The following is a 26627-nucleotide window of genomic DNA, read 5'->3' as shown; positions in this document are numbered from 1 at the left end:
CCTACGTATCTGGTGGAAAATATATCCACAGGCTAAATTGTGCTGATTCTAAAAATCTAGAGTACTTGTTTTCAATACATGGTACATGGAAGTCTTCTAGCTGGTATGTTGACTTTTAGTAATAGTTGTTAAAATTTTGCAGGCACACTTGTTACTAATAATACCAATACTATAATATTTATATTGGTAATGTATGAATCCTCTAGATAGCAATGGGGTTTTGATTTTGAACACATTGGTTCTTTATTAGTGTTATTGGTGCAATGTAAGAAGTCCTGAACCATTTCATGTAGAGAATCCATTGAGGGTTTGAGACTTGTGGCAAGTTGTTATGGCTTAGTAGGTTCTAACCAAATCTGAACTGGATTCCCTCTACCTTTTCTACTACCACGAGATTAGAAAATGAGGCAACCTTGGAACTGACTCTTTTAGCCAAAACCTATTGCTTGTGCAAAGGGCTGCAGATGGCTTTGAGGCGTTTTCTATCTGGCTGAGGTCTTTGCTGTTTGGTGGTACTGATAACATTTATCAGATGGCAGACTGCCCAATGCTCTTGAAGCCTGAATTGTGGTGAGCCTGAATTGTGGTGCCTGAATTGGAGGCTGAATTGTGGAGAAACGAACCATGACTAGATGTTAAAGTGATCCTCAGTACCTAGTGTATAGGAGTTGCTCAACAAGTACTTGTTAACTTTAATATTTGTATGACATTTGCACTACAGATTTATCTCATTTGCCCTCACAATAGCTAGGAACTGGATTGTCTTTACAAAACAGAAAAGACAGAAGTGAAGTGATATGTTCAAGTTTAGATAGCAAATTGGTAGCGGAGACTAAAACTTTTGTTTTTAATGTTTTTCCTTAAAAATATGGACTTTTAAAAAATGTAACATTTGTTTCAGCTTCTACTGATTTAATTTATACTATAATCCACTAAAATGAGAGAGCGGTGACTATTGAGACAGTTACTTTTTCATTTATCAGATAAAAATAGCTGAGTGAAGTAGATTATGCTGCTAGGTGTTATGCCGGGTCAGGGATTGGGTCAAAAGCCAAAATGAGAGCATGTAAAGAATCATTCACTTAGAAGTGAAAATATAGTGTGTCTGACAGCCCAAAAAGAAAAATAAACTTCTTCCTCTCCCTCTTCTTCCTCTTCTGTTTCCTTTTCCTCTTCCTCTTCTCTCTCTACCTTCTCCACCTTCATTTTTACCCCATGCCTCTCTCTCCTTCTTCCCTCCCCCTCTATTTCCTCCTCTGTCTTTGATTGCAGTTGTATTTTTCCCTGCCAAACTGTTGTACATAATACTCTCTAAAATTCACCATTCAGTTGTATTTTTCAAATTTATTAATCAAGGTAATTCCACAGTATTTCAGAGATGGTACCTTCTCCTGCTACATTTTGTGAAAAGAAAGAAATTTGGTGTGGTGCTTTACCAGCCCTTACCACAGGAAGTTTATTTATTTATTTGTAGCTTTTTAAAGGACCTGGAATGAGGAAAATCCAATATGTTCTCTTTCTTCAGCAAGACAAATTAGGACTTTCCTTTTTGACTGATTACTTCAGTCTTATTTATTGCTTCATGGATACAGCTCAATAAATACTCACCAGTAGATAACTGTGAAGAAGCTTTTTTAGGAGCTGAAAAGTGTTTCAAGTTTCCAAAGATACAACCTTTTATATGTAACGGCATTCCAGCTCCTAATCTGCTTCTAAGTGTTTATTGCTAAATCTACTATAGTCCGTTGCAAATGAAATGTAGATGTCAAGAACCAGAGTCTTTCTTCCATTACTTGGAATCATTCTTCTTCTGAGGAGAATCAGTCCTGACTGTTGCTATATATTTTTTTCTTTCTTTTCTCTTCTGTGAGGGCCTTAGAACTTTAATTTCCTCCCGGGGCCCTATGTCATACACATTGTGTTTCAGCTGATCAGATTACCTCGCTATCTAATTGTGTTAAGGATTTTTATTTAGGGGGAAAGCAATAGACTCATTTATGGTAAATATCTTTATCATCAAGTGCTTTTTTTTTGTTTAGTAATTTAATCTTATTTTTTAGTTAGCTCTAAAATTTTAATCTAATATGCCTTCTCTATTTTTTCTGTTGCTGTTCTCCATTCTGAAAAAACCTCTATATTTTCACAAAACTAAAAATATACCTAGTTGTTTTTTAGAAGGTTATTTATAACAGTGAGAACCTGAAAACAATTTAAATATTTACAATGGAGGTTTTAAAGCACATTTTGTCACCTTCATAAAATAGACTATTTTAGTCACTAATGTAATATAATATAAAATATAATATAACACAGATCGATATTTATTGATAGGAAATATTTATGACATAAATGACAAAATTTACAACAGCGTACATTGTATGCTGCCACATATATAAAGTTGTGTTTGTAAATCTATAGATGAAGATAGGTAATACAGATATATGTTAACGAGGTTTAACCCCAGATCTTATGTGAGCTCTGAGTATTGAGATGTTGGGAAATTTTTATTGTGTGTTGTTATTACAACAACCACATACTACTTTTGAAAAAATAATTAAGCTTAAACTGCTATGGTTTGATTACTTGTTAAAGGAATAAAAAGCATTTGTTTATGTATTCTTTATTTTTATATCTTCTGGATTTCAAAACATCCTGTCATTTATGAGAAGGAAAGTTTAACTATTGTTTAATACTTCGGGAGATTTATAACATATACTTTACCATTATTAGTGTTTTCTAACAATGTATACTAAAATGAATGCAAGAACTATTGACAAGACATTAATTGATTCCACTGGACATGTTTTTAATGACATGCTTTTTTTAAAGGTATAGAGTTATTTGGCCCAGCTTAAATAGAGCTCTGCTTAGAATAGATGCTGAGGGGCATACTAAATAATTTATTGAGGTATCCCTGATATTTTATGATTAGTAAAATAAATCAATTTTAAATACAATAGTAATTATTATTTTCCTTGGATTAAAATGTTTTCATTAATCTTTATATTTATTCCAAATGAGGTAGCATAAAAAAAAAATCTGTCAAATAAAACGCCATTGAGATGGTATTTAGTTTGGATTCTAAGACTCAAAGGTTCAATGAAAACTAACAAGGTCAAAGAACTATTTCTAGCATTTCAAAAAGCCTGGTGAGAATACTACATTGATCACAGTAAGGCTGCCCCAGCAACTGAAAGGCCAGGTGTTTGGGCTTTGGCAGGAATTTTATTGCCTTTATGTGGTAATGTTGTCTATCTCTATATCTGGTGTATAGTAGTTGTTTAATGTTGTTGAGTGACATGCTGATCAGAATATTTGATTTAGTCATGCTAATGTTGAGTGACTTAAGGAAGAGGGAGGGTAGTTTGATAGACAAAGGATTTCAGAACACGAGGGTAAATGTAATACAAATAAAACTGGTGGTGAAAAATTTCGGAATGACTAATATTGGGAATACAAATTTGGTTGTTTTGAAGAATTACCATTAGTCTCCTGACTCAAATCTGAATTAATTTCTTTGGCAGGGCATTTTAAGCCTTGAATACTGTGTGGGAATTATTGGTGGCAAACCAAAACAGTCATATTACTTTGCTGGATTTCAAGGTTAGTGATTTAGTAAAATATATTTCCTCGTTGTTTTCTTTTAAAAGTCAGAAAGTTAATATGGGATCATCTGGAAGCAGGATGATTAACAGAGCAAAATGAGTACCTTATAAATTCATCAGCCCTCCCATAGCCACTCATTTGTCATTTGGTCCACAACATAATTGGATTCTGTAAAATGTATGTTTAATTTCTGTTATTGCATAAACAAGGCATAATTTATTGGTTTCACTAAACTTCAGAAGACATTGCTTTCACATTCTGGCAGTTGCTATTTACATATTTACTTTCTTACCAGGTTTAGTGGTGCTAGTTGATGATAAAATGACAAGCAATATGTTCTTCCTGTCAGGATAAAGTAGTGCAATACATTTTTCATGTGCAAACTGTAGAATATAATTGTGTGTTTGTGAAAGTAATTTTATCACCAAAAATTAAATGACAGTCTCATCACTTTATAAAAATTCTGCTTATACAAGCATATTTGATTATGCGAAAGTTAATCTGTCCTGTGCAAATCTATGTTTCAGTCAATGAATATCAGTTTGGCAAGCTGTTACTCCCAGATTTTTTTCAGCTATTCTACATAGAAATTGGATTGTAAGCTGTGTAATAATAAGGTGTTTTTTGAATTACTTGTCTTCTGTTTTGCCCTTGTAGATGACAGTTTGATTTACATGGATCCTCATTACTGCCAGTCTTTTGTAGATGTCAGCATAAAGGATTTCCCTCTTGAGGTACTATGGATTAAGAGCTGTTTTCTTATCAGATGATGCAAACCCTGATTATTTAGAAATGTGCTAGGCAGCTATGCTTTTATGATATTACAACTACAGGTTAATGATCAATATTTTACAAGTTTGTAAAACCATAACCCATACCATGGTCAAAGGTTAAATAATTTGTAGCTGAATTTTAATTTATGATATACTTTCTTTTCCATTTATCTTTGTCTCTAACTTGTTAGATACCCTAGCCCTACCAAAATAAATGATCAAGCCGCCAACTAATTTTGTAGATAATGTAGCTGAACAGTGCTGAAGAATAAAAATGTTAGGCATGTTTTAAAAAAGAAAGGGGAAATAAAAGAAAAATAAAGAAGATGATGGAGTTGGGTTAGAATGATAAGATAACTTAAGAAGACTATCTGCTAAACTATTTTGCATAGTAATTAATTATTTTGTATAGTAATTAAATCTTAGCCTCTAGCAAAGAAGTTTTTAAGAGCTTAGTTGGGTTTCTAATATTTGTTTTAGCTTTGATTTCTTAACAACTTCTTTTCTTTTGTGTTGGTCATTTTGTGAGCCAGTATTTTAATTCAGAAAATTTGCGTGAGACATAATTATTACATTGTTTTGGTTCTTGTTTTCCCAGTTGATGCTTTTATAGAGTTTTAAAATAATTTAAATCACTTGAGTGGCATAGATTACTAATAATCAAGGGCTTGACAAGTTCGAAGTATGGTTTAGTACTTTTTGTAATAGCTTGCTAGCTAACAGTAGTACCTAATAGTATTTCATGGGTAGATTATGAAAAGCTCAACTGCAAGATTAAAATCTGATTCAGAAAGATGCATTATAAAACACTGTAGTATCCTTTATCAGCTATTACCTTAACGAAAGTGCAAGCATCTTGAGGCTAAAGGTCAGGTTTGCTTTCTACTTTCTTCCTTCATAGTATCTTGCATGTGAACCTTAATAAATATTTCTAGTTGACTAATTGATGCCGCAAGGAGGTACTAGCGAATTGTGCTATGTGAACCACACTGTAGTTCTTTTTCTACTGCAATGTGGTCTTGTGACGCTGAGTCCTATGTCTAAGTTACATTTCTAGTGTGTATGTGCCAACTTGACTCCTTAAAAAAGTAGATCCTTGAAATTCAGATGGAAAATTATTTCGTAGTGTTCTACTATTATATAAAATAGGCAAATTAAAAGATTATTGGTGTTCATTATTTTGGCCAGTAGAGAGAGACTAGTCATCTGATATTTTGAGAGACTACCAAGATGCCAGGTGAATGAATATTCTGGTTATGTCTACACAATCAGTATTAGAAAGATTGCTGCTCATTATTGGGAGGTTGTTGCAACACTTTACAAGTGAATCAATAAAAGCTTGAAGTAGCGTGGTGGTAGTGAGAATGGAAAAGAATTGATTTTAAGAGACTTTCTAAAGTAAAATTTGGTGGAATTAGGTAACTTCTTAAATGCGTAGAAGCATTTATTTCTTATGCATTGAGACACCAAGGAAGTAGATTTAGATGTTGCATTTTAAAAATGCTGCTAGAGGTACCTCAACCTGTCTGGGTAATTCTTCTGGACAGTTTTTCATTTTTCTTAAATCAGGGATTTATCTCAGATTATTAATTGAATAGTATCATTTATTTTCCTATGAGAGTACAATATAAAAAATATAGCAAGTTATCTATCTTTGTACAGAGATATAATTTTACTTTCTGCTTTTTATCATATTTTAAGCTTAACAGGCTCCAAGTGGAGGTTTTTTAACTACCCTATATTACTAACCATCCTTGCCTTGTTATATTGATTGTGTGTTTATGTGCTATTGAAATTTGCTGTTGTTTGATGTAATGAATTATATGCACATTCTAAAACCACCCTTATACCTCAATTATTCAAATTATTTTTGAAAGCAACATTTTTTTTGGATAAGTACTTCTTTTGGTCAGTCGATGGAGAAATTAAAAACTTAGACCTTTTATCTGATTCTGTGTATAATTATTGCTATGAATAATTTTAAGTGAGCGTCCTGAATCCAATAGGATTAAGAAAATTTTAAAAAGTAATATATCAGAATATTTGAGATTGAAGAAGAGATTTAGCAGGTTATATCCTGTGTTGTTGTTCTGACATAGAATTCCTGTATGTCTAGAGTTGAATATTTAAAAATTTGAAACCTAATCAGACCAAGGTATTTCTTTCTTTTTAAACTATGATTTATTGAGTTCATTCTATGTGCAAGATACTGTCCTAAGCACTTTGGAGTCCTCTTGAACTTTTTCTTATCTGTAGTTGCAAATGCTTTGATTATATACATTTGTATTAATTTTTAATTCTTGTGACATTTTCCTATAAAAATATTAGTATATATACTATTGGATTCCTATACTTTTATGATAATCTTCCTCATCTTTAGTTATCTTCACTGAGTTTTTAACACTGTGAAGTGAATGTAGTCATATTTACATCATAAATTGAGCAGTGGGGATATGCCAGGGCAATCCTTGGTCCGACTGAGGAATAGAGTTTATGGTTTAATGCAAGGACATATTGTAATGTGTAAACTCATACTCTATGATTTTCAGATAGAGAATGGGGTTCAAAGATGCAGCATGAACAACCTTAAAGGAAAAGTCATGAAAGGACAACATGAAATTAGAAGGGAATGAGAAGAAGAACTCTAATAGGCCTTAGCAATGAGGGCGCTTTGACTTGCAACCTGCATTGTCAATGGTTAGGACAGGCAGAGTTGTAACTGTTAGGCCGAGAGGACTAGTGAATGTATATATTTCAATTCTATAAAGTATATATGTATTTACATACATATATAAAATATATTTTTATTTGTGTGTATATGCATTTAATAAGTTAAGATTTCATAAACCAGAGACTATTGCTTCATGTTATTTATGTGATACTTTGAGAATGACCAGTTTAAACTCCTACAAATACCAAATTCTATTCTAGTATTAAGATAATATTCTATTACCGTAATATTAATATTCTATTAATAAGGTAAGAAAAGACTCATTAGCTGACATGTTAGTCTGTTCTAATTCCTGGACCCCTAATTTCAAGTTTCAGGTTTTAGAAAGTTCATACAGTGGTGACTATTTTAATCTAGTGAATTTAATCCTAGTATATTCAGAGACTAGTGGCCTTAAACTATTAGAATGATGTGATGTGATTAGATAGATGGATGAGTGAACTCATCAGTGAAAGATGTACCCTTTATGAATTACACATGTGAACTGCAGTTATTAATAGTAGGAAGTGCTTATTAGTAAGGGACTCTTTAACTAAGGAAGCTTTATGTAAATTGCCACACCTAAAAGTATTTCATTATATTTGTATGTTTAGGTAATAGAATCCACTATTCCAAATAATACGCTTATAGCCCTGCCTAACATTTAGTAGGTGCGTAGTAACTATTGTTGAGGCAATGAATAGTATTTTGAAACATGAAATAAAGGAGAATTCAATCACTTTGACCAGTTCTTTCAGAAGTGTGTTTCATTGTCACAGACTTGTATCTAGTGAAGTCTCCCTAAAATGTGGGTGTGAATTAGAAACTGCTAGCCTTACCAATAATTAGAATTTTCAAAATTAAAAAAGAAATCATAAGTGCATCGCTCAAAGAATGATCACAAACTGACCATAGCCCAGTAATACCACTTGGGAAAATATTTGGAAGTCTAACTTGTTCTGCAATAAACAGAAGTGATTCTGAATTATAAATTAATGTTGGTTTGAATTCAGAATCTTCATGGGTGAACAAAGGAATATAATTTTAAGTTTAAATGATATCAAATGCCTCTGTAGCATGAATCCTTGTTCGTAACACCCAATAACAATTTCAGTTTTCAGTGATCAAAGATTTATATCTGTGTTTTTGTGAATAGTTAAAAAAATTCTTTGTAAATACCAAAACAATCATGAATAACAATTTAGTAAGTTTGCATTACCATCTATGATAATCGAAGCAATACAGTGGAATACTGCAAAGCCTATTCTGGTTTATTCTTATTGTTTCTTACATGAAAACTTTAAGCAATACTTTAGAATAATATAGGGCACCCTTGTACATGAGTTAAAAAATATTTTTTTGGACCTTGTACAAACTTTTGACCCTTCTTTCTTATCCCCAAGTAGTAAAAAACTAAATATATATTCCTTTTTACTGGCTTTGGAAGGAGTTGGGCAAATGACTGTTTTTAGATACCTTGTATAAAGAATAATTTTTGTAAATATTAACCTAGAGAGCTCTGTGCCTTATAGACCAGTATACTCCTGTATATTGTTAACTAAGAAGTTTACTTAGCTCTTCTATGCCTTTCTAGATCTGTTTTTAATATCCCCTTATAAACAAAACAGATGAAGCAGTGTTAGAAAACGTTCAGCTAAGACAATACTTGTGTTGACTGATACCCCGGAGGTTCCAGTTTAGCTAGTTGGATCTCACTATATAAAGTAAGTGTTAGCTAAGCATTTAGTAGAAGTCATAGTTTTGAAAACATATTTGTTGGGTCTATATTTACTCCCATGATGTTGGATTTGAATCTTATGTATGATTGAACTATCCATAAGGGAATAAGAAGCTGCTTGGACGTATGCATGTTGCATATCCTCTGGTGTTAACATGGGATACTAAGTGGATCAGTAGGACGTAGAGGAAGAGAAAAGATGATTTTGATTGATTCACCAGAAACACAGCAAATATGAAAGCCTGCATTTTCCCATATCTTGATAGGTAGTTTCAAGTGAAAATCCCTTAGTTTTAGGCACCAAATGTAGAGAAATTTTAACTTTTTAAGTTCAAATTCAGCCTAGATTGTTTCTTTCTTTTCTTTTTTTAAGGAGGGTGCAGCTCACAGTGGCCCATGCGGGGATCGAGCTGGCAGCCTTGGTGTTATTAGCACCTGGCTCTAACCAACTGAGCTAACCGGCCACCCCAAGGTTGTTTCTTAATTGAGCTTGTTCTTTAATTCGAAAATATAAACTATACAGCAAAGAGTTTCCCACACCTGTCTCTCATCTGCCCAGTTTTATTCCTCTCCCTTAAACTTGTTAATTTTTGTATTTCCTTACAGAATTTATGCAAATATAAACAAATATGAATATATATCGTTATGGCTCTCCTTTTGTCCATAAACATCTTTTTTTTTAAATACATACAAAAAAGACTTGGTAGCATCAGTGATTTTTAGGGAAAAGATATATGAGCATTCAAAGAGTAAAAAAAAAAAAAAAAAAAAAATCTTTAAAACAAAGTACCAGATTGTGGTAGTGAAGAAAAAAAAGATGGGAATCATTAGCTTTGTATTCTGCGCTTTTCTTACTTTTGTATTGTCTAAAGATTCATACTCTACTAATAGCCATATCCCAGTAGCAAGAGTAGAGACTAGAACTGCCCCCCCAGCCCATTCATATCTGTGGCGCTGTGACCACTTGGGAAAAGAGAACTAAAGGGACAGGAGGGCAGGTAAGAAGCAGAGCAAGGACCGTAATAGAGCAGTTTTCACCTGTGTCCTGTTTGGGAATGAACATGAACTTAACGTGCAGTAGAAGAGTGGGTTGGAAGAATGTGCAGTTATGTACTAATTGTGTCAATTGCCAAAACTATCAAGTTGACTTCTTTTCACTGTGGAACATTTACATGAATCTGTATATTTGTTTAAAAAGTCATAATATCCTTATGAAACACATTAAAATTTTTTAAACAAAACAGACTTAATTGTACTTTCATAGAAATGGCTAACTTGATTCTAAACCTTTTATTTGCTTATTCATGTCTCTTTCAGTAGCACATTTTTCTTCCTTTTTGCAAGTGTTAGAAATGCATACTACTTTGACACACACTCTTTTACAGAATGGCACAAATGTCACATAAGGTGGAGGTTTGATTAATTGAATAGAATGGTGCTGGCTGTCATATTTTACAGCTTTGGAAAGTAGGAAGGACCGTCTGCATTGGATAGACTAAAACACTGTTTGAAAAGCATGTTTATAGTTTTGAAAAAAGCTAGATGGCAAATTTTAAATGAAGTAATCTTGTAAGTACTTATGTCCATCAAATAAAAGTAAATTAATCCTAAAGAACTTTTAAAATTACAGACATTCCACTGTCCTTCTCCCAAAAAGATGTCATTTCGAAAAATGGATCCTAGCTGTACAATAGGATTTTACTGTCGAAATGTTCAGGACTTCAAACGAGCTTCTGAAGAAATCACTAAGGTACTGTTATTTAAAATATTATAATAATGTTTGTAAATGACCTAATTTTTATTAGAGATAGCCTATAAAAAGACAAAAATCTGTAAATTATGATACATTTGTAAAGTTACCCTTTGGGTGTTAATATTAGGATTATTGTGAACGAGAAAATAAAACTATTTGGGGATTCCTAGCCTCTGATACTGATGAAACCACCTACGTAGTAGTGACCAGTTGAGAGTATTGATCGGTCCACTAGGTGGCACTGTTGAAATAAAAATCCCTTTGCAAAGGCATTATGTTATATGGGCAAGCAATTTGGTTATATTTTATTTGAAGAAGATTTTAAAAGGGCAGTACCTTAGGGGGTAGAAAAAAAATTAATGAAGTATTTGATCAAGCCAAATTGTGCATTATTTCTTGTTAGTTCAAGTGCTTCTTTGATTTTTTTAAAAAGAAAAATGGTATTTTTGGATTTCTCAGAACTGCTTTATCAAATGAGCTGTGTTGTTACCTTCCAATAAGCTTGTCTAATCTGATCTATTCTACTTATAGGATCTTTGAAATAGGTTTATTTAACTCCTTCTCATTATCTTTAAACTTCTGCATTTTTCTGCTCCTTGAGTACAGTACTGCTGAAACATTTATAGAGCCTCAAGGATTGTCTATATTTTTAGTACTTTAGAAAGTCAAAAAGATTACTTATTTGGGAAGTAAGCATAACTGGATGGGCTGGTTTATTAGTAACAATAGCTATAGGTTACCATTTTATGGGTAAGTAAAACCAGTACTAGAATCACTTTTGGGAATTTTAAACTTTAGCTCAAAGATAATAGTACCTTACGACTACTTTACTTACAGTTAATTTTTTCAGGAAAATAGACATAGTGGGTTGAAATTTGATTTTTAAAATGCAAAAATAAAATGAAAAAGTTAAATAAAAAGTTTCATGTAAGCTAGGTTTAGTTTATTTGACCTAATAAAGTAAAAGTTTAGTTTACTTGACCTAAAAGAGGAAATTTAACAGAACCATGACAGAAAAATAAATGAGGAGAGGAGAAAATGAGATATATGAGAACCTTTCTTTATTTTTCATTTCTCACACTTGTCGTCTTTTTCAACCTGGAAGGCCAAGTGAACATAACAAAATATGTATCTTCTACTTTCCTGCTCTTTTATTACTTAAAATTAGTAATAGTTGTATATTTTAGTTTGATAATTCTGTGTCCTTATAAAATATTATGGATGTGCTAAAATATACAAATCTAAGTGATGTTGTAATATAGATTAATATTGATGAATATTTTCCATTAAAATTTCCATTTTTCTGCTTCTATTAATTTATTTTCTATCTAGGTTAAAATAAGTCTATTTAGAACAGTAAAGTGGTCTACTCCTGAAATAGAAACAAATTATTATAACCAAGTTGAAAAAACAAGATTCACAAATGAGTTGCATGTTGATATTTTCTGATTAAAAACAGATGGTTTTGTGGTTTTTACATGGATAGTTATTATGATTTTTACATTGGAAAAATACTTAGAAATCATTGCTCTTGATGCATCAGAGTAATATGCAATATGAAAGCAAAGAGAAACAATATTGAAATATCATTTGGAAATACTGAGAATTTTGCCAGAGTCAATTAACTTTGCTTTAATAAAAGTGTTGTTCTTAAGTTAATTGCAGCAGTATCAAAAACTGACTTTGTCAATTAATAACTTGATCATTAACTTATGCTTGGAAGGTTGTAAATTAAGCAGTTTTTCTTTGCTTCCTAAAAAATATGAATTTGACATTTTTTAGTAAAACAGTTATTTTTTTTCTCTTTAAAAATGAAAACAATTTAAACTTACTTGTTTGTAGATAAGGATGTATTTTGAGTTTTCTTATTTTGAAAATGAAGCTAGATAGTGTAGATTCTAATGTTTAATTTGTAAAGCTATATGAATGAGTATTCTAAAGCCTTAACTACGTGATTTTTAAAATGTTAATAAAAATTGTTAAATTAATTCAATTTTAGCAGAACTCAGTTCAGCAAGGATCTGAGTAACTATCATATTGAAAGCATAAAATGACCAAGACATAATCTTTACTTTTTTTTTAAACTTTATTAATGAATCCAGTGTTTTTTGTTTTGTTTTTTAAAAATTTTTATTGGGGAATATTGGAGAACAGTCTGTTTTTCCAGGGTCCATCAGCTCCAAGTTGTTGTCCTTCAATCTAGTTTTGGAGGGTGCAGCTCAGCTCCTACTCCAGTCGCCGTTTTCAATCTTAGTTGCAGGGATTGCACCCCGCTATCACATGGGGGAATTGAACCAGCAACCTTGTTGTTAAGAGTTTGCACTCTAACCAACTGAGCCATTTGGCTGCCTGTAAATTTCAATTACATATGTAATTTTTTTTCTTAAGCTCAGTGGTAGCACATGGGTATTCTTATGTTATTCTTTGTATTTTTGTATGCTTGAAATGAATAAAATCAGCATATTGTTAAAGTACAAACTTCTTCAGCTTGGCATTCAAGACTCTCAAATATTATTCCAACCTCTTTTCTAGCTTCATCCTTCACTAGCTCCTACAGCAGTGTTTCTCAAGCCTTGGACATTTATATATATCCTTCATTATCTTTGCTATGTATGCCATCTCAATTATGATTAATGAATATTTTCTTTTCATCATTTTAAATTTATATAGCCTTGTACAAATCAGTAATAAATAGGAAACTACATATATGATACTACAGTTATATTTTTTCTAATATGAATATAAACATACACTCGTAAGTATTAAAGTATTTGTCCCAGTGCCACCTAACAACATCAGCAGTGGTTCTCAGATTTGATGTGCAAGATTACTTGGGAGGCTCATTAGAAATGCAGACTTCCTTCCGGGACACACCCCTAGAGATACAGGCAGTCAGAGGACAGAAATCCTGTCCTCTGTGTATCCTTGGCACCTACCAAATTGGACTATTTGCCATTCTCTAGACAAGCTCTACATTTTTCTTTTCTGGTACCTTTCCTCTTCTTACTTCCTCTGCTTGAAGTACACTTCCTGCTCCCTAAGCCAACAGAAATTAAGCCTAAACTTTCAGGCCCAAATTAAATATCACCATCACAATAAAAAACTTTGACTTGGATGAGATATCCCTCTCATTTCCACATCCTTCCTTCCCCTATCAATTTATTTCTATTTCTATGGTGGATGCTTATCATAGTCAAGGTAATATATGTCTACTGGTCTTATTCCCCTCCTGAACTATATACTACTTGAGGGCAGAAGCCTTATACGTTGATCAAAAAATTAATTAGTCAACAGATATTTGAGTGATTTCACCCCTACCATTTGGCCAAAACTCCTTTTCAGGGTCACTGATGACCCCACATTGCTAAGTCCCTTGCTCACTTCTTAGTCTTCCTCTTACTCATCCTGACATTAGCATCTCACACAGATGAAAGTCCCCTGCACCTTTCATACACCTTCTTCATTTGGCTTTCAGGAGCAAAACTGTCTTGGTTTTTCTCATTCTTCACTAGTTATTCCTTCCCAAGTCTCCTTTGCCTGCCCTTTTCCCCAACCTCTTAATGTTGAACTACCCCAGGGCTTAGTCTTTGGTTCTCATATCTTCTTTATCTTGGTGACCTATCTCATCTAGTCCCATAGCTTTAAATATCAATTATAAGTCAATTAAAACCAAGATCGTTACCCCAAACCTCTCTTCCAAACTATAGATTATATATGTCCAAATGCCATTCAGCACTCTTTGCATGTGCTGTGCATATCCAAAATCAAATTTCTGATTTTCTTTTTAAACCTGTTCCATTCATAGTTTTCCTCATCTCATTTGAGGGCAGTTTTGTCCTATCTGCTCAGGCCCAAAGCTTTAGAGTGATCCCTGCTTTCTTTGTGTCTCTTATATCCCATAACCAATTATATGTTCAAAGTATATCAAGAATCAGACCACTTTTCATGCCTCCCCTGCTACTATCCTGGTCTGAGCCACCGTCATGACTACAGTGGCCTCCTAATTAGTTTCTAAGCCCCTCTCTAAACTATACATTGATGTAGCAGCCCAGATAATCCTTTTAAAACATAAATGAAATCAGACCATTCCTCTCCTAAAAACCTGCCTGGACTTCCCAGTTTACTTAAAAGTAACGAAGTTCTCACCATGTTCTCCAAGGTCGTGGAGGATCTGTGTCTCCAGGCCCTTCCCCCTTATCTCAACCTCTCCTCTCCCATTTTGCCTCGCTTTCTTTGTGCTTTCACCATGTTGGCCTCCGTACAGATCCACTAACCCAACAGGCAGACTCCTGTCGTAGAGCCTCTGCCCCAGACTGGAATGCTCTTCCCTCAGATATCAGCATGGCTGACACCTTCACCTCCTTTAAGTCTTGGCTTAGATGTCTTCTCCTCAGTGAGGCCTAATCGGACCATTTTGTTTAAAAATGCAGTTTTCTCTACCATTCCCTCTTACTTTTTTTCCCTTTTTCCTTACACTTGTTACTTTCTAATACACTGTACAATTTACTTATCTATTACGTTTATTATTATCTGTCTTCCCCAGTGGAATATAAAGTACACAGGGGCAGCACTGTTTTGCCTGTTTGGGTCACTGATGTAGCTCAAAGCTCTCTTCCTCTCTCTCCTTCCCACAATGTCTTTAAGTTGTTAAATCATGTTGTTGCTTTTGTGTTCCTTTTTTTGGTTCCTGCATAGTATATATGTGATAAAAAGTTTCCAATTGTGATTGTAGCTTTGTCCATTTCTCCTTTAAGTTCTCTTTTTGTTATATGTATTTTGAGGCTATGTTATTAGTTACATACAAATTTAGGTTTGTTTGGTCTTCTTATTGAATTTACTTCTTTTATAATTATATGACCGTCTAGCTTTAGTAATATTTCTTTTCTTAAAGTCCATTTTTTGTGCTTTGTTGGAATATATTTTAATCCTACATATATTTTAAATTCCACAAGGCATTGTGTTTTAAAGAGTCAATATTACCCTTTCTGGTGTCATTTATTCTTTCTTATATTACTCTGCTTCATTCTGGGATCATTTTTCTTCTCTCAGAAGAGCTTCCTTTACTATTTCTTCTATTGCTGTTTTCTGGTGATAGATTCTCTGTTTTTGTTTGTTTGAATACATCTTTATTTTGCCTTCATTAAAAAAATTAAAATAATTACAACCTTACCAGAGAGTTGTAAATAGAGTACAAATAATTTTTTGTCCTGATCCCTTGAGAGTAAGTTGCCAACCTGATGCCCATCACCCTTGAATAACTGAGGATGCAGGTCCTACAAAGACATTCTCCTACCTAACTATAATACACTGTCAAAATCAGGAAAGTAGCCCTGTATGTAATCATCACGTAATCATCAGAAACTAGTCAAGTTTTTCTAATTGTCCCAGTAATGCTCTGCATAGCAAGAGGATCCTATTCAGAATAAATATGTTGTGTTTATTAATCTTGAATCCTTTTTTAATCTAGACCAGTTCCTCATCTTTCCTCGACTTTCAAATGACCTTGATATTGTTGAAGATTACAGGACACTTTAGGGTTTTTTTTTTTACAAGATACTGTGGAAAATTTTGTAGTATGTCCCCTCGGTGTTTTGGGTTTGTCTGATGTTTCCTCATTATATTTTCAGGTTATGTAGATTTGTCACATATATCACAGCAGTGATACTCTGTGTTCTTCCTGCACCCTGGTGGTTGGCACCTGATTTCAATTTGTCCCTTTATTGGTTATGTTAACTTTGATCACTTGATTAAGGTGGTTCCAATCTGGCTTCCACACACCCAGTAGACCAGAATGACTTTCCTACCCCATGGATGCTTGTTTCTCTCTAGCCTCATCTAGTGGCTTTACAAATGAATTGTTTGGGAGGGGAAGGGAAGAGGAAAAGCTTGCCTTTATTGTTGAAGGATATTTTCACTGAGGAGAATTCTGTCTTTGCAGTTGTTTTGTTCAGTACACTGGAATAAAAGGTGTTTATTCCATTGTCTTCTGGCTTTTATTGTTTCTTTATGTTTGTATCTCTAAGATTTTTCACTTCTTAAGATGAGCTTGTTTGGGTTGCTCTCAGGTGCTTTCCAATAGTTGCTGGCTTTTTCTGCTTTGTTTCTTATAATTGTTCTTGGTGGCAGGATTAATCTCATCATGACCCTCTAAATAATTATATTTACAAAATACTTGTTTTAGCTATTTTTAAGTTGTAAGATGTGACTATAAAATTAAAAAGCCCCATTTTAAAAAGCAACGTAAAAATTAGTTTTATTTCTGTATTTCATTGGAATCTTACCGCAGGAGTACTGTTTATAGAAAGGAGCATAGTTTTATCTTATATCCATACAAAGAAATGTTGTTACTAAAGTAAATTATAAAAGTAAAATAAAGTAAACCAAGTGAAAATAATTTAGTTACTCTCCAAATGCAACTCCGTTTTTCCATGTACTCAGTGTAAAAACTCAGTACTCAATCCGGATACCTTGCTCTATGTCTTATTCCATGTCCAATTCATCAGCAAATTCCATCACCTCTCCTTTAGAATATATTTAGAATTTGATAACTTCTTACCACGGCCAGTATAACCCTTGTCCACCATCCTAGCTTCCTTGGGGTTATCGCCCCAGTTCTGCTTCCTCCTAGCATCTGGTGTTTCTGTTGAGAAGTTTGATGTCATTCTGAATTCTTTTCCTCTCTCAAAGTTTTTGGGTTTGAATTCCATTACCACCACCCCATTCATACTCTTGGCCACATTCCTCAACCTCTTTGTACATCAGTTTTCTTATGCATGAATAGCTACCTCGCTGTGAGGCCTCACTATGAGGAGTAAACGATTTTCTAAGTGAATGTCTGATTTATAGTAGGTACTATATAAAGTATTAGCTATTATTATCTTGTACCTAGTATTCTGAAACTTCATGTGACTTGGTTTGCATTCTTTTTCATCAATTGTCCTGTTTCCTTCCATTCTGGGAAGTTTTCCTTAAATTGAAAAAAAGAAAGCCAATATTATTTCCTCTCTTGTTTTCTTCTTTCTTTCTGGAACTCTTATTATATAGCTGTTGGACCTTCTGAATTGTTCTCTAATTTTCCTTTTTTCTTCTGTTTTCCACGTCCCTTTTCATTTTGTACTGGGTGATTTCCTCTACTTTATCTTATAACTCTTCTATTGTCCTTAAATGTCAATTATGATATTTAAACTTCTAGGAGTTATTTTTATTTTTCTGTTTTTTTCATAGTATTCTCTTATTTTTGTAATGAATTCATTGTTTCCTCTTCTCCCCAAGGAAATTAATTATAGTCATTTTGACGTTTTCTTCTCCTTTTACCATTTATGTTTATGGACTCGCTTTGTTTTTATTTTGTTTTAATCTTCCATTTTTCCATTAGATGCTTTCCCTCAAATGGCTGGTCATCTGTGTCTGTTTATATTTGAGTGAGGGACTAAGAAGCTGAGTAGAGGTTCTGTGAGGCACTAAGAAGCTGAGTAAAAGTTCTGTGTGTTGAGCTTTTTAGCTGGTGAACTTGCCTTTTCATTGGGTGACCCCCAAATCTTAGTAAATGGTGATCTTTCTTCTAGCGTTGCTTAATTTTTTCAGAGAAAGGTTCTTCCATCTGCCTGTAGAATGTATGTTGCCTGCTGGTTCTCCAGGAATAGGGAGTGAAGGATGTTGAGGGCCCTACAGTTTAGTATTTTAGACTGTCACTTAATTCCTAATCTTCTGTAGTCATCACTGTGCCTGGTGTGCTGGAGTTTATAGCTTTATTTGTTGTTTTCCAAAGAATAAATCTTTATTTTCCTGTGTGTAGGATGACTGGTGGGCAGTGAAGAGGGGTACTGGTTACAAGGGGGGACCTGGGAATTGAGTCTGTATGCAGGCTTTCAGTCACTTTCCTTGTTTTCAGTTTGTGTCTCACTCCTGTTTTTGTGCCTTTATGTACTGTTCCTCTCCAAGGACTGCAGGATGAACTTGCTCATCTTTCACAGGTATCCTTCCAACACATATCCCTCCTAGGCCCTGAACTTAGATTATATCTCCTCTGCACGGCTGTCTTGTAAACGGCCTGATGTTCTTTTTTTTATCTTATCTCATACCCCTTTTCTTCCTCATTTTATCACTTGTCACCAGCCTAATGATTATCAAATAAAATACCCCTGTTCAAAGATAAACTTATTATCTAATGCTGGCATTGGAGGCCAGAAAAATCTCATATAAAAATGTATTAGGAAGTTAGTCATTTCGTTATGGAATGGATATCAACACAGGAAAAAATATTTACACGTGGCCAGTTGTCCTATAGCTGCAGAACACAATTTATATTACAGCCATTGAGTCCTAGAGATTCAAGAGATCTTAGAGGTTATTCAATCCAAGGCTAACATTTGTTGAGTCCTTTTCAGACTGTGCTAAGCACATTATATATATTACCTCATTTAATCTACACAAGATTGTTGAAGTCAGTAGGTATCTTCATTTTCTAGATGAGGAATCTTACACTTACAAAGGTTCAGTAACATTTATAAAAGTTACAACTAATAAGTGGCAGTGCTGAAGTTCAAACCTCAGACAGTTTTAGCTTGAGAATATGTGCTCATAAGCGTTATTCTATACAGTCTCCTATTGATACCTCAATCCCTGGTCCAGACAGTTGACTATCTAATCTTAATTTTAGGTAGTAATGGTGATCTAGTTATTTCCCTTGCAGTTTTTTTCCCCCATTTTTGGACAGACCCTTATCTTTAAAGAAGCTTTTCCTGTATTGAGTTGGAATCAGCCTTCCATGTAACTTTTACTCCTTTGTCTCCTAAAGTAAGAGAGTAAGTTGGCTTCCTCTTCTAAGGCAAAATTCCCATTTTCTCCAATGGTACATAATTTCCCATACCCATCGCTATTTTGCTAAAATGTCTTTTTGAAAACACTTGAGTGTTTCAGGTCTATGTTCACGATTATATTTCCCCTCCATCTAGTTCTGTATTTTCCAAGTGAAATCTGAAGGACATTTTTCTTTCATAGGTTTTTTTTTTTACCTCTGGGATTTGATGATAGCAACTCTGATTTCTTTTAAAATCTTCAGGGACTTAAAATTTAGTTGGGAAGACATGAAATGGATACTAAACTGACACTACAAAAGTATATTAAAAATGCCAGAAGACTAATATTATGACAATAATATCAATAATGATAATAGCCAATATGTAAGATGCCAGCCAATCTTTTAGTTACTTTACATGTATTACCTGACTTAATCCTCATAGCAACTTTGTGAAATAGAGGCTATAACAGTGACATTTTACAGCGAAGGAAAATGAAAGTCAGGTTAAGTAACTTGTCCGGGATCACACAGTTTATAAGTATCAGCCAGATTTTGTCTGAGACGAAGTTCCACGGTCCATGTTTGTAATCCTTACACTACACTAGAAAAATCTATAGGACTTCGGAGACAGGAGTAATCACAGTGGACCAATGTACTGATCAGTGGAACTTTGGCTGAAACTTTAAGGACTGATAGAGTTTGTGCAATCAGAAAGGAAGTATGAAGGGCAGCTATGTGATAGAAGCATCATGAGCAGAAACACTAAGGCAGAATGTCACGGGAAGTTTATGGTAGAAAGTGAAGAGGTGGAATGTTGAAGGGAACAGTGGAACTTAAATCACTTGCTAATGCGGTGAACTGGGGCCTCTGTGATCTGGCTTCTCTATACCCCTCTTCCTCTTGTCCTCTCCTCGGAGCCACACGAGCCTTCTTTCTGTTCTTTGAACGTGCTTTGTGTGCTGGCGTCCTAGGCCTTTGTACCAGCTGTTTTTTTTGCCTGGAGTGCTCTTCTCCAAGAACTCTGCTGTCTGACTCCTTATTGTCTGTCATTCAGGCCTCAGCTTGGCCTTTTCTGACCACACAACCTGCAGAAACCTTTTGGTCCTTTCTTACCACAGTGCCCTGTTTTATTTTCATGGTGGCTCTTCTCTCTGAATGTTGTGCAAGCGCTACCAGTTATCCATTCAATAGCTACCTGTGTTTCTTTTTTGCTAAGAGAATCCTGATTTTATTTGGGATCACAGCGTGCCCACCCAAATTCTCATTTTTCTTGGGCTGCCTTGTATTTAGATACAGTTTGGCTAGTGAAATATAAGTGGATGTGTGCTGGGAGTTCCTGGGAAAGCTTTTGCTCTTCTGATGGAATGGTAAATATGGATGCAATGCTGTCACTGCCCTTCCATCCACCGCCCCGCCTGGAATGCAAACTCAACACCTCGCATTTCAGCAGCCCTTTGTGATCGTGAGGGAAAGGCCCAGGGAATTGTAGAAACTGTGTAAGAAACTCAAGTAGCAATGTCAGACTTTCTCTTATGTGATAAAACAATTTCTGTTACTTAAAGCCATTGTTAATTGTTTTTATTTTGTTCTTGTTTGTCATTTGGCAACAAAAACCATTCCTAATTAATATAAATTATGTTACCTGTGATAGAAATAGGGAAAACTGGAAAGGAGCTAATTTTGGAAGGAAGAAATGGTAATTTTATTTTGGTATGATCAATTTGAGTTGATGTTGCAACAAGTGTCCACTTACTGGAGGAGGCGGTATAATATAGTGGATATAATAGAACCAGGCTGCTTACGTTTAATTCCTGGCTCTGTCAGTCATTAGCTGTGTGAACTTGCACAAGTCACTTAACCCCTCAATATTTCAGTTCTCTCATCTGTAAAACATGGCTGGTAATAATGCCTAACAGAAAAATGGTTGGAACTGAGAGTAGATAATATTTTTAAGAGAGAGAATATAGAATATATAGAGTCAAGGATCAATAATTGATTAATATCTGCATTTTGGAATGGGGAGTCAAGAAGGAGAAAGAGAAGAAATAGGTCAGGAAATAGGAGAAATCTGAAAGCAAAATGTTACAGAAATCAAGGGAAATAAATATTTTTGGAAAGATGCTCAGAAGTATTGATTCCTATAGAAATATCAAGAGAATAAGCACTAATAAAAGGCCTTTTCATTTTCAGACTAGAAGAGAGTATTTTCAGTATAGTGAGGGGTAAAAGTTGGGTTACAGCTTTTAATCTTAAATCTGTAAGGCTTTATAGATTTAAGATTGAGTAGTGAGGAGAGAGAATGGAGTTAACATCACGTGTATATCTAACTTCAGCTTAACTACATGAACTCAAAATAAAACAGGTAATGTATTTTTCCAGTGGTACTCTATTACATACTGTACATTACTATATTCTGTACTGTATTACACATGTGTACATGGTACTGAATAGGGTTGTATACACATAATTATGCATAGCGCCTTTTAGACAAATTAAAGGCTTTTTGAAGGTGATTTTGATTGTATTGATTTTACCTATCTTTATTTTTTGTGTTATGATCTGAATTTAGAACTTAACCCCTACATTCAATGTAGCTTCACTGTGGTGAATGTAGACCACATAGGTATAGCCTTCTCTGGACTGGGTGTAGTTTTACATACGTGCTGTCAGAGACTAGTGGAAAAGGTCTGGCCTGGGAAGAAGTGCTCATCTCCTGGTCTATTTCTGTTCTCACAACTGCTAGCATTATGATGGAAGAAATTGTTTACCTTATGTTCTCCAGCTTTTTCCTTTGTAAATTCTGAAACCTGTCAACTTAGTATATAGGGAAAATGTAATAAAATATTTGGCCTTCTGAAAAGAAATCTATGATTTGTCTTTTATGTAATAAAGCTGTTTCCTGTATCTCTGACTATATTATTAAAATAGAACAGAGAACTTGCCTATTCTAAAGTTATTGTTGAGCAAACCACTAAAGCCCCTTTTGGAAAGCAACTATAAGATAGTAAATTTAGTTATCTTAAATTTTTTAAAAAAGAGTTCTTACTGTTCAAGAAATACATGTTAGAAAGTTTGGAATGTAGAAGTATAAAAAAATCACTAATTCTTTCATTTAGAGATCACTTATATTTTGTTGTATTTCCTTCTAGTTTTTTGAAAATACATATTTAAAATTATTTCAACATAATTTAGTTTTTATATATAACTTTATATCCTGTTTTTTCTCTTAACATATAATAAATACTTCCCCAAGTTATTAAGTAATTTTATTGTATTTTTTGGTATGATATCTCATTTGATAATACTCCTACGTCATATACTGGGGATGCCGAAAAAAATATATACAAGTGGACACTTTGGTCAGTGTTGCTCAAGCAGTAGTTCGCCGTAATCAGAAGTGTCTGGACACTGATGATAACCACTTTGAGCACCTTTTGTAATTGCAGAAGTCAAAAGTGACTTGTATTCATCCTTTATTATCGGTATATATTGAGTATTTCAATTTCAATACAGTTTTCCTTTCTTAAAATGTGTATACATATTTTTGGCACCCTCTGTAGATAACCTAATTTGGAATTTTTTTTCATGTCGATTTTATATTATCCATTATAGAGGGACTTTAAAGTCTTGACAGTGTATCTTTTCTTATCATATAAAAAAGAAAACTAAAGTTTTCACTTTTGATAAAAGTTTCAGAATCATATTTTCAAATAAATGGTTCTTGTTTTAATAAGAAAGTCTGAAAAACATTCTTGATACGGTGCTTAGAGCTGTGAAAGGTGTATGAAAGACATGTTGATAAATCATTAAGTTCTAATATCCCAATAATTCATTATTCATTTATCTCTTTTTGTTGTTGCTGCTATTGTTGTTAAGTCATCTTGGGAAAGTAATTTAAATCCTTTGGCTCTCAATTTTCCCATTTATAGAATGAGAGTGAGTTAGATAATTTCTAAAGCCTCCTTTGGCATTTCTATTTTTATTTGTCCTAAAATTATTTCCTCCCTCCATGATTATGTACTGATATGTTTTCATTTAACCTGATTGTTCAGCTCAATTGTCCTTTAATATGTATATATTTTAATAGACGTTATTTTTAGAATGGTTGTAGGTTCATAGCGAGATTGAGTGGAAAATACAGAAAGTTTTCACATGCTCCCTTCTCTCACTAGCAACATCCCCACCAGACATTTGTTACAATTGATGAACCTACATTGACACATCATTATCACCCAGTGTATAGCTTACATTAGGGTTCACTCTTGGTGTTATACATTTACATGGGTTTTGACGAATGTAGATATTTGTCATGTATGATGATACTGTAATGACATGTATCCACTTAATTTTTGATGGTCTAGTCCTAATGAAGAAGCAGGTATTTGGCTGTAAATAAATTATACAATGCTGACCAACTTTTTGTCTTTTAGCCAGGACAGTAAAGCAATTGCACTGGATAAATGTAAATGAGAAAAGCTATTGAGCGATACAGGGCTGAAACATTAGATTTCATCATGTGGTCCTACTGTGCACTATTGCATTCAATAAGAGATTCTTCTGTACTTTCTGTTACAGATGCTGAAAATTTCTTCTAAAGAGAAATATCCCTTATTTACTTTTGTAAATGGTCATTCCAGAGACTATGATTTTACATCTACTACAACCAATGAAGAAGACCTTTTCTCAGAGCATGAAAAGAAAGGATTACAAAGATTTAGCGCAGAAGAGTTTGTCTTACTTTAGAAGATGAGGACATTTGTGCTTGATGAGAAGAACTTGAAGCAGGAAAAAGGAAAAGAAACAAGTATACTTGAAACTGGTTTATTTTCACAAATATCTTAATTTTATATGTTCTTTAAAAAAGGACATTTGAAAATATACAAGTTTTAAAGGTATTTTTCTGAAAAAAATGATTTAATGAATCTTGATTTCTAATAAATGACAGATGATTCTGTCTGCATTCCTATTTCTCTGAGATCGTCTAATGATAACTCTACCTTAACTGCAAGCCTTCCATTCTTCAAATTCTTCTACCTGAGGCCACTAGTCTCATGAAGGTTTTGTGATAATAGGCCCCAAAATCGGGATTACCAAATAGTTGCAAAAGCTTCAGTTTATACTAATGACAAGAAGACCAGAGAATGAATCTTCCTTGCTGCCTAGCCTCCTGATATTAATGCAACCAAAGGACACTTTTGTATGTATCTTGATATGTTAAATAGTAATTGTTAGCTGTGATATGCATACAATTATGTAAGCAGAATTGTGAGTACTTAGCAATATGATTCTATAATGGCTCCTCATTTTTCTTGCTGTTGAATCTTTTCTGAGAAGTGAATATAAAGTATTGGTTTTTTTCCACAAATTTAAAGGTTATGTTATTAATAATAATAGCATCCAATCAGATCAGAGAAAGGCAATATTAAGGTAGGAATAGTGTTTGTTTCCTATCTCAAAAATAAAATTTTATGGGAACTCTGTTTACTATGCAGTTTTTAGATCTAAAGAAAAGAACCAAGAAAGATATCAGTAGATGATCTATGTGATTTTTCTTATGTGTATAAATCACTGTAGTGGTATTTAGAAGCTGAGGCCGTTTCTAAGGTAAATCTGCCTTAAAGTGTATTATATGTTACTTAAAGGCAAATTTGTGACATAAAAGTACAGGAGTCATTAAGTCAGGATTATAACAGAAATACTTTAATAAAGATGTGAGAACATAAAATGCCTTTGTTTTGGTTTTAATGAGATTATTTTAATCCTTTCATTTGAAAAATCATTGGTTCAAATGAATTGTTTATTTATAATGAAGGCAAATGATAATTTGCTCTGAAAGCCAAATATTAACTTATTTTGTGGAGATTCCATGTTTCAAGGTGGAAAGGTGACTTATAAAGACATAACATTGGGGGCCGGCCCCGTGGCTCAGGCAGTTGGAGCTCCATGCTCCTAACTCCAAAGGCTGCCAGTTCGATTCCCACATGGGCCAGTGGCTCTCAACCACAAGGTTGCCGATTTAATTCCTCGAGTCCCACAAGGGATGGTCGGCTGCGCCCCCTGCAACTACAACGGCAACTACAACGGCAACTACAACGGCAACTACAACGGCAACTACAACGGCAACTGGACCTGGAGCTGAGCTGCACCCTCCACAACTAAGACTGAAAGGACAACAACTTGACTTGGAGAAAAGTCCTGGAAGTACACACTGTTCCCCAATAAAGTCCTGTTCCCCTTCCCCCCAAAAATCTTTTTTTTTTAAAAAAAAAAGGACATAACATTGTGTATCATTTAAAGTCATTGATCTCTTCCATCAGAAAGCCTGTTTGTTAGGTTTAGAGTTGCATGCAAAGTGGACACAAAGTGGACAGATTGCTTTTGTATGCCTGATGAGAGAAATCAGGTTTGGCATTTCCCAGGGAGGATAGTTTATTAAATTGAAATAAATAGTCTGAAATCTCAAATGTTCCTGTATCCTAAATAAGATCTGGACAAATGAAGTCCAGTACTAATTTTCCTAGAAAGTCAAAGCAGTGCAGGAACAGGAAGTCAGTGGTAGGCCTGATTGTATACACTGTAGTCCCTTCCTCTAAATTATTGCAGTTTATTGTTCCTGTACACCTACAGTATTTGCAGGATTCTCAGCAAGCAAATCGGATGAGAGCACCCACACCTCCAAATGAATCAGGATTAATTTTAAGTGTTCTCTTACAAGAACTCTGGAAAAGTTTAGAGTTATAGGATAGCATTCTGTTCTCTTCTGAGCATATTTGGGGATCGTATTTACGTAGGATATTGGAATGAGACAAAATTGTATCTGGACAAAGTTGAGGTGAGAGGAGGCAGAAACTTTCTTAACATTGAATTATATTGAAAATACTCAGAATATTGTATACACAAATAAATAGTACAATACAATCATCCCTATGATGGAGAATAAACATTTAGAATCAGAAATTATCAGCATAATATGCACATAAAAACTATTTAACAATATATATGAGTGGATGTATGCATTCGTGAAAATTGACAGATAGGCTGATGGAATAACAGGTAGAGAAAGCCTACCTGTTATTCAACTTCAGCTGAGGACCAGGCAAAAAGTTGTGATAATCTTTCATTGGAAAGGCAGCAATAAAACTACATCATTATAATTAGAATAGAGGTACTGTATATTCTGGTTTCAGACTTTTTTTATTTTATTGAGGAAGGGGAACAGGACTTGATTGTGGAACAGTGTGTACTTC

General features: G+C 34.0%; 1 protein-coding gene across 7 annotated transcripts in view; it reads left to right on the top strand.

Annotated features, from left to right (window-relative positions):
- ATG4C (autophagy related 4C cysteine peptidase) overlaps positions 1-25102 on the top strand; it is a 64927-nt gene extending 39825 nt beyond the window's left edge. For 5 of the 7 annotated variants that reach the window (XM_081054865.1, XM_081054866.1, XM_081054864.1 and 2 more), the window contains 4 exons: positions 3525-3603; positions 4264-4340; positions 10458-10577; positions 23956-25102. In XM_081054865.1, the coding sequence (XP_080910991.1) occupies positions 3525-3603; positions 4264-4340; positions 10458-10577; positions 23956-24123 (444 nt within the window). In that variant the 3' untranslated portion in view covers positions 24124-25102. The remainder of the gene's footprint in view (positions 1-3524; positions 3604-4263; positions 4341-10457; positions 10578-23955) is intronic. The other 2 variants (XM_081054869.1, XM_081054868.1) reach the window with 1 other exon arrangement.
- Positions 25103-26627: the final 1525 nt, after the last annotated feature.

The sequence above is a fragment of the Rhinolophus hipposideros genome (assembly GCF_964194185.1).
Source record: "Rhinolophus hipposideros genome assembly, chromosome: 8".
NCBI classification, from domain to species: Eukaryota; Metazoa; Chordata; class Mammalia; order Chiroptera; family Rhinolophidae; genus Rhinolophus; species Rhinolophus hipposideros.
The sequence above is the reverse complement of the archived record's forward strand: the minus strand, read 5'-3'. Positions and strand labels throughout refer to the sequence as shown.